The 13,455-nt window shown below is 44.2% G+C and overlaps 1 protein-coding gene across 10 annotated transcripts in view; it reads right to left on the bottom strand.

Moving 5' to 3' along the window:
* PPP6R3 (protein phosphatase 6 regulatory subunit 3) overlaps nt 1-13,455 on the bottom strand; it is a 57,436-nt gene that overhangs the window by 35,148 nt on the left and 8,833 nt on the right. For 6 of the 10 annotated variants that reach the window (XM_069965744.1, XM_069965748.1, XM_069965751.1 and 3 more), the window contains exons 2-5: nt 11,655-11,730; nt 10,820-10,978; nt 5,901-6,018; nt 4,896-5,029 (exon numbers count right to left, since the gene is read on the bottom strand). In XM_069965744.1, coding sequence (XP_069821845.1) covers nt 4,896-4,907 — 12 coding nt within the window. In that variant the 5' untranslated portion in view covers nt 4,908-5,029; nt 5,901-6,018; nt 10,820-10,978; nt 11,655-11,730. The remainder of the gene's footprint in view (nt 1-4,895; nt 5,030-5,900; nt 6,019-10,819; nt 10,979-11,654; nt 11,731-13,455) is intronic. The other 4 variants (XM_069965749.1, XM_069965745.1, XM_069965747.1 and 1 more) reach the window with 4 other exon arrangements.

The raw sequence follows: 13,455 nt of genomic DNA, 5'->3' as shown, positions 1-13,455 counted from the left end.
TCACTTGTCACTTGCTTATCTTCCCTCAGACTGACTCCGGCACATAGGCAGCTCCCCCCTCCCCTCATACCCTCTTTACTGCTGCCGTGGACTCAGTGAAGGAGTCATGTCACTAGAGAAGATAAGCTGAGCAAGCAGAGTCACCTGACAAGGAGGGGGAGCGGGAGGCTGGTGTAACAGGACCTAGAGCAGCCCTCCTGCTGATGACTCATCCTCACAAGAAGGAGCTGCCTGGTGACAGTGACCACAGTAATCAGGTCTGTGTGAGTTAGGACACTTCCTGGTGGGGGGTGGAGGGGGGAAAAGACAGGGAAGGGAGGCAGATAGGTGATTGAAGCATATTACACAGTTATATAACTTTGTAATGTCCTTCAATTACTGGGAAAAAGTTTTTCATGGCACTTGTCCTTTAAAGATTTGCCAGCCAGCAGGGGCTTGGGGGCTGCAGGGGCTTGCCAGCCAGCAGGGGGCTTGCCATGCTCTCACCACTACAGGACTCCTGCAGGGCTCTGGAATCTCCTGTGGTAGGCTGCAACTTCCCAACCCAGTTGATAGACCCAGGTCTGTGGAGTGCGTAAGCCGCAGCTCCACAGCCCTGCTCCTTCATAAATGGACAGTCATATACCAGGGGAGTTATTTATCACACTGGCTCAGCAGCTTCTCAATGTCCTACATGATCCTGGGGCAACTTCTGAGGGAATAAAGGAATACTGTATATAAAGCAGATTCTCCTGTGGATGCAGCCAGTCTCCAGCCTCCATGTCCTGAACTACACACAACTAGACTAGATGGAGCAGGTTGTCTTTTCCTGATAGTCTTTTATGTTTCTAACTAAATATTCACCATACACACAAACGCTGCTAACAATGCCAGATGCATGTGATAGAGGTCTGCCACAGCGATATAGAGAAGTCACACAGTAATATAGAGGGTTCACTGTGGGTGTGGGGGCACGCCATAGCGCGCACACACACACACACCTGCTGCAGCCATATTATTTACACAAACATACACAGCCTGCTGCGGCCATAGCATACACACACACAGCTGCAGCCATTCACTGAAGAAAACCCCACACTGAGAACAGAGGTTACTGCTGCACTACTTATGTCTTCTCCTCCTCCTCTATATTACACAGGATATCTCTATATTACACTGCTGCTCATATACAATCATCCAGCATTCAGGAAGAGAACAGCACAGATCTCCCCCCACACAATGGACTCTTCCAGCTCACAAACAAACTGGCAAATAGTTAGCGGCAACTTTTCCTCGACCACCCTTATGTAATAGGGTCAGTGTCCTATTAGAATGTTGCTCATAATATATATTGATGAGCAAAACTTATAAAATTTATATCAAAACTCAATTTTAAATTGTTCTAAGATTTTTTGCAAACAAATTTTTTATTGTTTTATCCAAGAGCAAATATCCATGCACATAAAAGTATTAAGGCATATGGAAAAGAGCTGCCATGCAGCCTCCAACAAGGTTAACAGAACAGCAGATAATACAGCCGCACAACAATAACAATAACTCCCCCCCCTCCCCCCCAACTTGCTCGTGGTGTGGAAAACCCTCAGTCACAACGAGGCCAATGCCCCTCTGTGCTTCTAGGAAGCAGACTGTAAACGCAATAGCCCTCAAGTATCAGCCAGATCAGCACTCATGTACCAGGCTGTATTACGAAACGGCCCAACCACTCTCTTAATCTCCACTGGATCCAGGAACGCCCCTATGAACTTCTTCCATTTTTTGAAGAAGGTCTTAGCCCTGGTTTCCCTAGATGGCTCAGCGTCCAACTGATCCATGGTAAGGTATGTTTTGACCTGGTTTATCACCTGCTCCACGGTAGGCATCTCCTCCGTTAACCAGCGCTGCAGAAGGCAACGTTTAGCCACTAGTAAAATAGTATGTATTAGACTTGTGATACGTGTATTATCAGGAGGTATATGAAGAACCATCAGGTGAGGGTCTACAGGGATACATATGTGCAATTTACTCTCGATCAGGGTCGCCAAGGCCTGCCAGAAAGAGCGTACCCTGGAGCAGGTGAACAAACCATGGAACAGATCTGTCAGATTTTCCCCACAATTGGGGCAGGCAGTTATTCTCTCGGGGTGGGCCGGCGTCCTGGGGAAACTAAACCCGTAGGTAGCATGGTGGACTAAGATTTTGTTTTTAAAGCTGGAGTCTGAGTCGGTACATTTTTTCCAACTCAAACTCCAGCCAAAACTAGTTCCGACTCAGACTCCACAGCCCTGGATAGACCGCCTGCTCAGCCAGTGACTGGAGCAGGACACCGCTGCAGTCACCGAATGATGTAGAAAATGCCTTCTGGCGGAGGGGGTCTCAGAGCACTTTACGGGAACGTGGTTGAGGTACGTTAATGAACAATGTTATGTTCCCCCAGGCCCCTGCCAGCAAACAAATTTTTAAAATCTCAGGACTTCTTTAAAGGGGTAGTGCGGCGTTTAAAAATTATTCACTAAATAACACACATTACAAAGTTATACAACTTTGTAATGTGTGTTATGCAAGTGAATGGCCCCCTTCCCCGTGTCCCCCCCATCCCCGGAAGTTTGGTGAAGTTTACAGTCAACCCCATCCACCATCTTGGCAATAACTGTGCTCAGCCAATCGCGGCCGAGCCGCTGATGACGCGGCAGAGGGGGGCCGGCAGAAAGGACGGCTGGGGCGGTCCGGCCAGCCTCCCGAAGAAGACATTGTTTAAACCAAGATGGTGGCCAGGGTCGACAGCCGCACTACCCCTTTAAACAAAAATTCAGCCAAAAAGGTTAGAATAACCAGGTTGGAATAAAATCATTTATTTATGAAGCCCAGGTAGTAACTTGGCACTCTAGTGTCCTCTGCTTCTCATGCCATGAAATGAAGCATTGGTTTCCAGTCACTGAATATCAGTTCTGATAAATGGTTGTTCAAAGCCTGAAATCTTTGACATTAGAGCTATATACGGTCTTCTCCCAGATGACTGGTATCTATAACTCAAGGGATAGTGACCAGAATGATACAGTAATGATCTCTCTATATCTTGCAGATGTATAAAAAGCAATTTCTCACAGGTTTCCATAAGGGCCATTCACTGTGAGAAAGGTGACCACATACAGTGTCACAAGACCAACAAAAGGCAGATTTTCAGTTTCATTTCCAACCCAGGAACAGGTCACAGATTTAAAAGAAACCCGTACAAGCTCATAATATAGCTGTGTGAATCCCTTGAAGTTAAAGGGGTGCTCCGGCGGGGGGGAGGGCAGGGCACTTTTTTGGGGGGGATCGGGGAGGAGGTGGCTGAAATAAAAGACATCCACTCACCTCCCCGGTTTCAGCGGCAGGTCCCGCATCACGGCGCTCTGGTCCCCGGCCGCTTCCGGGTGTCTGACGCGGCCTAAGACGCTACGTCTCAGGGCCGCTCAGCCACTCAGTGAAGGAGGCGGGATCCGAGCGGACTTCAAACGGATCCCGCCTCCTTCACCGAGTGGCTGAGCGGACCTGAGACGTCACGTCTCGGGCCCGCGTCAGACACCCGGAAGTGGTCGGGAGCGCCGTGACGCGGGACCCGCCGCTGGAACCGGGGAGGTAAGTCAACGTCTTTTATTTCAGCCACCTCCTCCCCAGTCCCCCCAAAAAAGTGCCCCCACGCTGGAGCACCCCTTTAATTAATGGATCTGTCTATTCTATCCTCATTGATTAGATCTTTTTGAACCGTGTACATGACTATATAAAAAAGCACTTATAAGTTTCATCTATAAAGTGCCACTTTAGTATAAAGCAGCTAATATAAACTTGAGCTACACGATGTGACCAACAGAAGCATTTGGGGTACATACCAGATTAACTTTCTAGCCCTTACTTATTACTACTTTCCAATTTAAGTGTTAATATTTCTAGAAACTTGTTATGTTGCCTAGACAATCCTAAAGCCAAAGAATTATGGCTGGATGAAGCTCTCGCCAGTACGCTCCACTCCCTGATGCATCACAGTCAATCAGGAAATAGTCAAGAGGACTGGGGTGTCAATATAACAGCTGTCAGAGGCCAGGGCAGGAACATATAGGTTTTTTTTTTTTATATTCACTTTTCCCCACCCCTAATCATACAAACTTATTTCAGCCCTGGACAACCTCTTTTTTTTTTTTTTTTAAACACACACTACAAAGTTTTGACTTGTTTGCAAGCAGTTATCTTTCAGGACATTCACACTCCAAAATAAGTCAGTCATTCACTTAAAATTGAGCCATAGCTGTCACTATGTTTTGCCTCTTACCCTAACAGTTCACAGGGGAGCGACTTTGTTATGCTGGGTGATCAGGTTGCCAAGAAAATGGCCCATGCCTGGCAAGTTCTATGCATGAGCCATATTCTAATAAATAGGGCTTGGGCGCAGAACCTTTCCTCAGCAGCCCCCTGGCATGAGCTGCATTTTCAGGTGCGCAGGTACACTTAAAGCGCTACAAAAACACGGCTACATTTCCCCCTCTCTTGTCTCCAGGTCAGATGCGATTTGCAATTAAGCGCCATTTACTTCAATGAAACCAAGTTTGAAACCACACCCAATCTGGAGACGAGAGGGAGAAAGTGGCCATGTTTTTGTAGCGCTGGATAACCCCTTTAAAGATGCATAGGTTAAGATTTAGATTTGGCACAAATCATATAAGGCAAAAAGCATTAAAAATTACTGCAATGACTGACTTATTGACTAAAAAAGTTAAGCACTGACATATTTAGACATGAATTTGACTGCCAGGTCTAAATTCCAGAATGCAAAGTAGATTGTGAAGAATACACGATTAATAGCTCAATAAACATAACATATCACTGAAGCAATGCACAAATAAAAATTTTAAAAAATATGAGAAAGTGAGAAGTGCTCGTACTGCTGCAAACATGTTACTGTGAAAGGTCAGAATGTTTCCTCGAGGCAAGATGACATTAGGGGGTTCTCATTCAACGGGGGCAGGTGGAGGCAAAGATGATTAGTCCATCAAACTCCAACTGAAAGCTGGATACCCTTGGAATAAGGAAAAACAAGACTGTGAAAAGTGATGAAGACGAATGAAATATATAGGCTATGTTGATACAATCAGGATTCCACACGCTTTCAGCATGGAATACGCAGCATGCCCTATGTTTTGCCGCAAACTAGCCCTCACTACACAATGTGACCAATCCTTGTGTGATCTGTTGACACTCAGAGGAAATCCAAGAGAAAGCCTTGGTTTCTCAATTAGTAGAATACACGTCAAGATTTGACAGAAGGGGAATCTCAACCATGTAAACACAACACTGAAGTGTAGCTTCACTGTGAATCTACAACCACTACTAGCTACTGTAAACATAGCCCCTTCCCAGCTACATTATAGAGCAATGAAATCCTTCATGAGCTGTTACACACAAGGACCTGTCCGCCATGAATGGTGCAAGGAAGCCATGAAGGTGAAAACAATGCCTAATGCAACACTGGAAGGAAGTCATTGTGCCCTAGCTTGGAGTTACATGTGTGGATACAAAAACCTAACGATTATAATCAGCGGCCACATTCCCACTCTGGATACTATGATACTACACAGACAGACATCGGAGTTACGTGCAATGAGCATGGAGTAATTACATGTTAGTCATACATAAAAGTCTGAAGTGTAAACTGGTTAATGCATGGAAAAAAGTACATACTTTAACATGAATGGGGGGGGGTAATACTATGAAAGGCATTTATAATCACTAGGAATTCTCTCTTTTGGAAGTGAAAGTTACCATACCTGCTTCTCTATGCACATCTGTGGATTAAAACCCAGTTAATACACAGCAAGACCTTTTCAAATTCCTTTTTAGGTTTGTAAATGTTTCAGTAGACAAGGAAGACAGGACAACTTTCCACTTACCTGTTAAAATTAGTTAAAAATGTTAAGAAAATAAAACAATTCTTAGTTGCTTCAACTTCTGGCCCATTACAGGGTGTCCTGACTACATTAAAGAGAAATCTGTACAGAACACTTCTGCCTAAAATAAGAAAAGAAAAACAGATTAGTCGTCATTTCCATAGAGTCTTATACAAAGCTAGAATATATCAAACTATTCACTCCAAGCTCTTGCAAAGTTTGTCTGACATACGGAAAACATGGCTACTTTTTTCAAGGAACTGTGCCACTCCTGTCCTTGAGCAAGGTCCGGTATTGGTGCCCAGGTGGGGCTGATCCAAAGAGTAGGGCAAAAAAAACTGCTAGAACTTGGCATTTTAGTCACATGTTCAGCCAAGTTCCTTTAGAACAAGGTCTAGATGTTTGCCATAGCTTCTTATTGACATTCTCCTAAGCTCTCTCAAGTGATATGCGTCAATCGGGATCACATGCTCTAACTAAAGCTCATTTTATAATAGGAGCTGCATCAAGTAACTCCCGCCAATATTTTACCATTGTTTTTGCAATCTACACTATGTCTGTTTAGGTTTGTAGTCAGAGGTATGTCAGATAAAACTATGTCGTACGTTAGGACCAATGGTAAGACTGCAGAATAAAACGCAACTCTGTTCATAGTTTCACCCAGTACAGTACATGGACATGCCACATAACAAACTGCCTGCAGTCTGGTCCAATCTCTGACAGCTACTGAAGCCCAGACAGTCTGCCCTTTATTTTTCATGAGCATCAGCATGTCTTTGGGAACCCACAAGTATGTCACTGGTTAAAGGGGTATTCCACTCCAACATAACTTTTGATGTGTCGCTTCCCATGGTGAGACTAACTATTCCTTCCTTAATTATCTATTCAGTCTCCTTCCCCCAGTTCTGAGCTGCAGCTTTCTGCTGAAAACACAAAAATCTGTGTGAGCCCCCCTGTCTTGTCTCCCCCTCCCTTCTGAGATGGCTGATGTAAACAAGTCACTGGCTGGCTGTATCTGCAACATTGTTGCTTCTATGTAATGCTGAGAGTCACAGTGACTCTTAGTGTCATCAGCAACTTTACCTCTGAATAACCCTCCCAGCATTACAAACAGGTTACAATGTTGCAGATAGAGCCTGCCAGGGACTTGTTTACATCAGTCGTCTTAGAAGGGAGGGGGGAGGAAGGAAGGCTCACACGCAGATTGTGTCTTCAGCAGAAAGCATCAGCCAAGAACTGGGGGAAGGAGACTAAATAGAAAAGTATACTGTAGAAGGAATTTTTAGTCTCACCATGGGCAACATATCAAAAGTTATGTTTGAGTGGAATACCCCTTTACCTGGTTGTCCTTGCTTGGATTACTTTCAGTAGGTACTGACTTCCACATACCAAGATCACTCCCCAATATCTGTACTTTAGGTGGCTGGGTCTGGGAGTCTCCAAGTCATCACAATTTTCCCCATTCAGATCCTTATGGTTATCCTTCCTTTCTGCTTCAAGAAATGACTGCTCACTAGCTGCTGCCCAATACAATGGTACCTTGGTTCTAAACCAATATTAAAGGAAATTGTTTGCACTTAGTTATGTAGTTTTGTGTAAAGTTGTGTGGCAACACAGCACAGATTCCACACACTGACACAGTGCATGTGTTCTGTTAGTGTGTGGCTGGCTGCACAGCTTTGTATTGCCTTGTATGCCACCTGACAGCCTTCTCTAGTCCTCCCCTCTCTACTGGCCATCTTCTCCTGCAGATGCCACAAACCTGCAATATAAAGAATGGGGTGGGAGTCCCTGCTTGCACTACACTGAACAGGGCCCAAAGCTGTTAGCTCTGTTGACTGTGTAGCGGTAACGACATGTAACCATCTCAGCTGAGCTGCAGTAACCAGGTCCAGCAACTACTCAATGAATGGAGCATCATTCACTGTTTTACACTAAGGGCCCTATTACACAGAATGATTCTTGTGTGGAAAATAGTGATATAGTTTGAATTTAAACGATAATCGTGCTGTGTAATAGCAGGCAAAGATTGAAAAATCGTATGTTGTTGAGCGCAGATTTAGATCTGAACCTAAAATTATTGTTAATCGTTCGCTGTAATATCACATTCGTTCGCTCAAGTTCCGCATTTATCACTAATCGTTCATTGTAATTGCACATTGTTTATTATTTTGCTGGAATCAGATTGAGTAAAGGATCATAGTAATGATCGCAATAACGATCTTAACCAAGGACCATCGTTCTGTGTGTAATTTGGTGAACGATTTCAGGTTAACGATAAAACAATCTCTTTTGCGACCGTTGTTGCTCCATGTAATAGGACCCTAAGGCTACATTCACAATACATTCATGCTTTTTAAAATATTTGTGTTGGTCTATTTGTGCCTGGTCTGGCAGCCGCTGCTAGTACTGTGGAGCAGGCCTCTGAAGTGACAGGCAGCACAGCCAATCACAAGCTGTCAACCGCGCATCACTAGAACAGGTAGGGATGTGCGCCTAGCGGCTACCGGTTTAAGGACAAGACCTAAAGACATAATCAGCAGATGATTGTTGCCACTGGCTGATTGTTGTCTTTATCACACGGAGCAATAAGGCTGATCGGCAGATTGTTGCTTCACGTAATGGGCCCTAACAGTCTCAGTAGGGCTCCAAAGGACAAAAATGTAACCTTCGCAATCAAGTGTCAGCATTTTGTCTCAAAATGGAGGTTAATGAACCTACCTGGATTTTACACGCAAAGTGTGGCATCCCTGGGCAGAAGTTTTACTACAATGTACCTCTGAACATAGACAAAGTGAAAATATATGCCAGCTCAGAGCCAGAAAAGATTTGAGGCTGCTGCACGGATGGCTGGCTAAGTACAAGATGAAACCAACAGCCTACAACCCTAATTCAAGTCAATGGGAGTTATGTCAACTGTTAGTCCACTATGTCAACAGTGCCCTTCACAGTGCTGTGTGTTCTGTTGTACTGCTTTTATGTAATGGATACCTATGGGTAGGCTTACACCAGGCACCCTGCGGATCAACTGCTGACAGAGCCACTGTACACAGTAAGTGGAGCTGGAAGAAGTCGGCTTAGTCATTGTGCAGTGGAAGTGTTGAGTTAATGCAGCTAAGTTCCCATTGCAGTTAAGGAGAACCACTGTGCAGAAGCTCAACCTGGCCACTACACATTGAACAGTGTTCCTGCTCATTTTACTGTTCATATCTGGGTATAGCAGTACTGCATAACAAATGACCAGGAGGGGGAAAGGGGGTGGGTCATCCCCCCACTGATCAAATATTCACGGCCCTTTCCCCAAGAGTAGACCAATAATGCAAAAAAAAAAAAATTATCCTGGAAAACACCTTTGAAGTGTGCGCCCGCACAGGGATGCAGAGGTCCTTTTTTTTGAACTGTGGCCCGATTTCCACACATGGCAGCGGTCTTTTACCGAGCACCAGCCGGGCATGAGACACCAGGGGCGAGCCAGCCCCCCCTAGTGAGAGGGTACCCTCTCCCCTCTATGACATGGCTCCATTGATTCCACCTTGAGCTCAGTAATAGAAGGGTGCCATGGGCGGGAACCAGGCCACGGTTCAAAAAAAAAAAAAAAAAAAGACCGTGGCACCAGCCTACCCTTGCCGGCGCAGTCTTGTTTATGTTAAAACCAAAAAAGTGATGTACTGCTGGTACATTCGCTTTAAATAAAGGATGCCACCATATTCCTCCATCTAGCAATTACCATAGCAAATACTAAAAACTCAAACCATTTTAGAGGCAATTTTATAGGGTAGGGTGTTGCTACAGTCTTTAAAAGTACAATTACTGAAACGTGCAAGGAGGGAAGGGTTAGATTCACGTGTACCTATGGTACTTTAGAAGGAAGCTGCACAACACCCTTCCTCACTTCACTGTTATCCACATACTGTATAAAGGTCCAGGAATGTAAGTTTGCCCTCCACTGTAGTCCAGTCTCTACCTGTTACACTGTAAGGGCCAGTTCACACTGAGCAAATTGGGCAGAATTCCGGCTACCTCAGTGTCCAATAGAATCTGTATGGGAGGGCTTGCGCGCCTTGCTCCCAGCGCAAAGAAATGACATGTCAATTCTTAGAGCGAAAAAGAGATGAAGCGGAGGCCCACGAGCCCTCCTACACAGACACTATGGGACACAGGTTGGCGGGATTCCATGGCGGAATTCTGCCAAATTGGATCAGTGTAAACTGGCCCTACAACCAAAATTAGAGCAACCAGAAGAAAAAAAAAAAAAAAAAAAAAAAAAGGAGTAATTAAAGGGGTAGTGCAAGGCCCCCCTCTGAACTCCTCTTGCGGACATATGTTGCACGGGTACAACATATGTCCCTAATAGGTTAATGAGAGACATTTATAAAATTCCTATGAATTCTTTTTTTTCCTTTAAGTTGGTAAATTTTTTCTGATTCCAATCAAAACTAGCTAGTTGAAAAAAAAAAAAAAAATTGAATTGGAGTAACCATGCTGGAACAGCACCAGATCAGTGGCAGGAGGGTAAAGGTTTTCCATTTAAAAGGAACCTGTCACCCCCCCGTGCCGGGGTGACAGGCTCCCAACTCTCCGCTACAGCAGCAGGATCAGGTGAGTATAGGGGGCTGTAGCGGGGGGTCGGGAGCCTGTCACCCCGACACGGGGGTGGCAGGTTCCCTTTAACAGTTTGGGCATTTTAAAATGAAGGGCTGCATATCTCCCTGTTTTATGTTCCCAATACAGAACACACAAATATTTTAAAGCGGAGGACGCACTGTGGACTGCATGAAGTATCCCTCTGAGTCAATGATATTCTCAAGCTCAATCAGCTTGAGAATACCATTCAACATTTACCAATCTTTGTTATTTATGGTGGTTCAGCCCCGGCTAGACTATTCTGGCATTTATAGAAAACAATTAAAATGCATACACACCTCTCCACACTCCCCCAATGTCCTTGTGTCTGGTTTCTGTGTTCCTCAATCACTGCAGCCACCTCTGACACTTTTGAACCAGTCTCTGCAGTAACAGCCCAGTCAGCCAATCACTGGCCGTCGCACTGTCCCATCTCAATAAGTGACTGGCTGAACTGCCTGTCATACAAGGACAACATTGGTTAAAATCATAAAAAAAAAAAAAAAAAAAAAAAGAAAAAAAAAAAAAAAGATGTATACTTCTCCCTGCTACCCCCACCATTGTATACTTCTCCCTGCTACCCCCACCATTGGCCACACATCAGCTATGAAACAGTGATGCACAGCTGGCGCCCAATGATTTTATTTTTTAACTTGTTGAAAAACAATGATCAGCCAAGATTGACTCCTTAGATGATCCTTGTCTTTATTACACCCGATTTGGCAAATTATCCAGTGTAATAGAACCCTACACAGTTATTTCAGGATGCACTGTTGTGTGTGTATACGAGTAGCAGAACTATATCTTGTCATGCTATCACATGCCATTTCCCCCTGCAAACTTCCTATGCTCAGCTGCAGTGTGGATGCAGACTAGACTCTGTGCGGCCTCCTATGCACCATATACACACTAAAAACAAGATCCTGCAATCCTACCTTACTGTAGCAAACCTTCAAAAGTTTCCAGACCAGCATAACATGAATACAGCAATTTCTTTTGCCAAATAAAATACACTGCATAGTTTCTTATATTCACCACTGATTTCAGCAAAGTTGTTTTAAGTGACAGTAACACTAAGATTTTTTTTCTCACTTTGAAGGGGCATAGTTTTCAAAATAAATAAACCATACACACCTGCCCCAATGCTCCACAGCTGCTGTTCTGATCACTCTCTGCCCTGCTGCTCACTGATTCCAGTGACGTTTTCTTCCTGTAGGAAGGAAACGTAATCAGAAGCAGCGGTAAGCAGCACTGACTGGAGGCAAATGAAATGGCATCTACACACACTTGAGCCTCACTAAGAAGCAAACATTCAGGATAAAGACTGAACACAGTAAGTTAGGCCTGTTGTCAGTATACCATGGAATATGGCAGCAGCAGTTTTGCCAGGTGGCCAAGGTATACCTTCAACATACCGGAAAAAGGTGATGTGAACAAAACAGTCTAAACTACTAATATCTCCCACACAGAGTTCAGAGGATAATGGGAAGAAATTCTGCGCTTTTCTGTGTAATTAGGAGTTTAATCTTTTAAAGCTAATTTAAGGTTCTGGAGCACTGGGGACTGGACTACCGCAGAGAGCAAAGGGCCAGGGTGAAAGGCTGCTTAGGATATGGCTGTAGCTGACTAAGAGGAGGAGGGGGGGCGTCTACAAAGGGGCTTACTACAGTGCTACAAAGAGATACAAGGGGATTGAGGGGTGGCAGGGAGCGAGTTTATGCCAGCAAGTTTAGCTACCTACATGGGGGAATACAATTTACTGGGGGGACCAACTACTAGGATAACTATAACATGGGGGATTCTACTTACTGGGTGGGCTAGCAACCAGGGGGCTACCTACATGAATGCACAGAGAGGGCTCAACAACCATAAGAGGCACAAAGACCCTCTATACTACATGGAGACACAGAGGGTACCTATATTATATGGTGAACAAATTTTGGGCATAGCTGCTTATATGGGATGCAAATGGAGCACCGTTACTGTGTTACACAATACAGTTGCTGTCTCAAACACTATTATAATTGTATCTAAGCCCACCTGCAAATTGAAAAATGTTCTATTTACTAAAAGAATAACACTTCAAGGGCTACATGGAAACGTAACACTACAAATGTATTTTAAAATAAGTTTTCCCATCAGTTACATTGGCTGTGGCATTATATGAGCAATTGCTGGTTCCAGTTGTCACATGGCACTGCTCGTCCATTATCAACGCACTGCGCTCTGATAGGCAGACCCCCGTGTCACCCCTCTCCCGGCCTTGCGCAGCATAATAAACCCCCCCCCCCCCCCTTTATACAGCTACTGCTGCAGCTGATATGTTGTGTGAGCTGCACAGTAGCTCTATACTGTGCTGCAGGGAACCATATCGTGCTGACTGGTTCCCTTTAACAGGCCATAGCGCTTGCATTTTTTTAAACCTACAGACCCATATGAGTTTTTATTTTTACACAAATTGTACTTTGCAATGACACTTAATTCTTCCATAAAAAATGCTCCAAAACCAGAAAAAGATTTGTGCAGTAAAACTGAAAAAAAATCAGTATGATTACAACTTGGTAAATTTTATTTTTGTTTATTTTGACAGATTATAAAAAATTAACCTTTAAAAAACAAAAAAACCTAAGGGGGGCATTTATTGTCATTATCTCTGACTCACGGGACAATGATGTGTGCAGGGCTGCTTTCACTGCAGCGGTCCCACACACATCAAACCCTTCTCACAGTCAGGGACGTATGTATACTGATTAAAGAATAAAATGTTTTAAAAGCCATCAAATAAAATAAAAGTTATACAAGTTACATATTGTTATAGTCGTTCCAAGTTGAGGAACATTTATAACATGCCAGTTTTACCCTCGGGCAAACGGCGTAAACACAGTCCCCTCCTCCACCATTACACACAATTTTTTTCTGGTTACACAGCATACTT

This window comes from Dendropsophus ebraccatus, chromosome 4 (genome assembly GCF_027789765.1).
Source record: "Dendropsophus ebraccatus isolate aDenEbr1 chromosome 4, aDenEbr1.pat, whole genome shotgun sequence".
Taxonomy (NCBI): Eukaryota; Metazoa; Chordata; class Amphibia; order Anura; family Hylidae; genus Dendropsophus; species Dendropsophus ebraccatus.
This window is presented reverse-complemented; position numbering and strand designations above follow the sequence as displayed.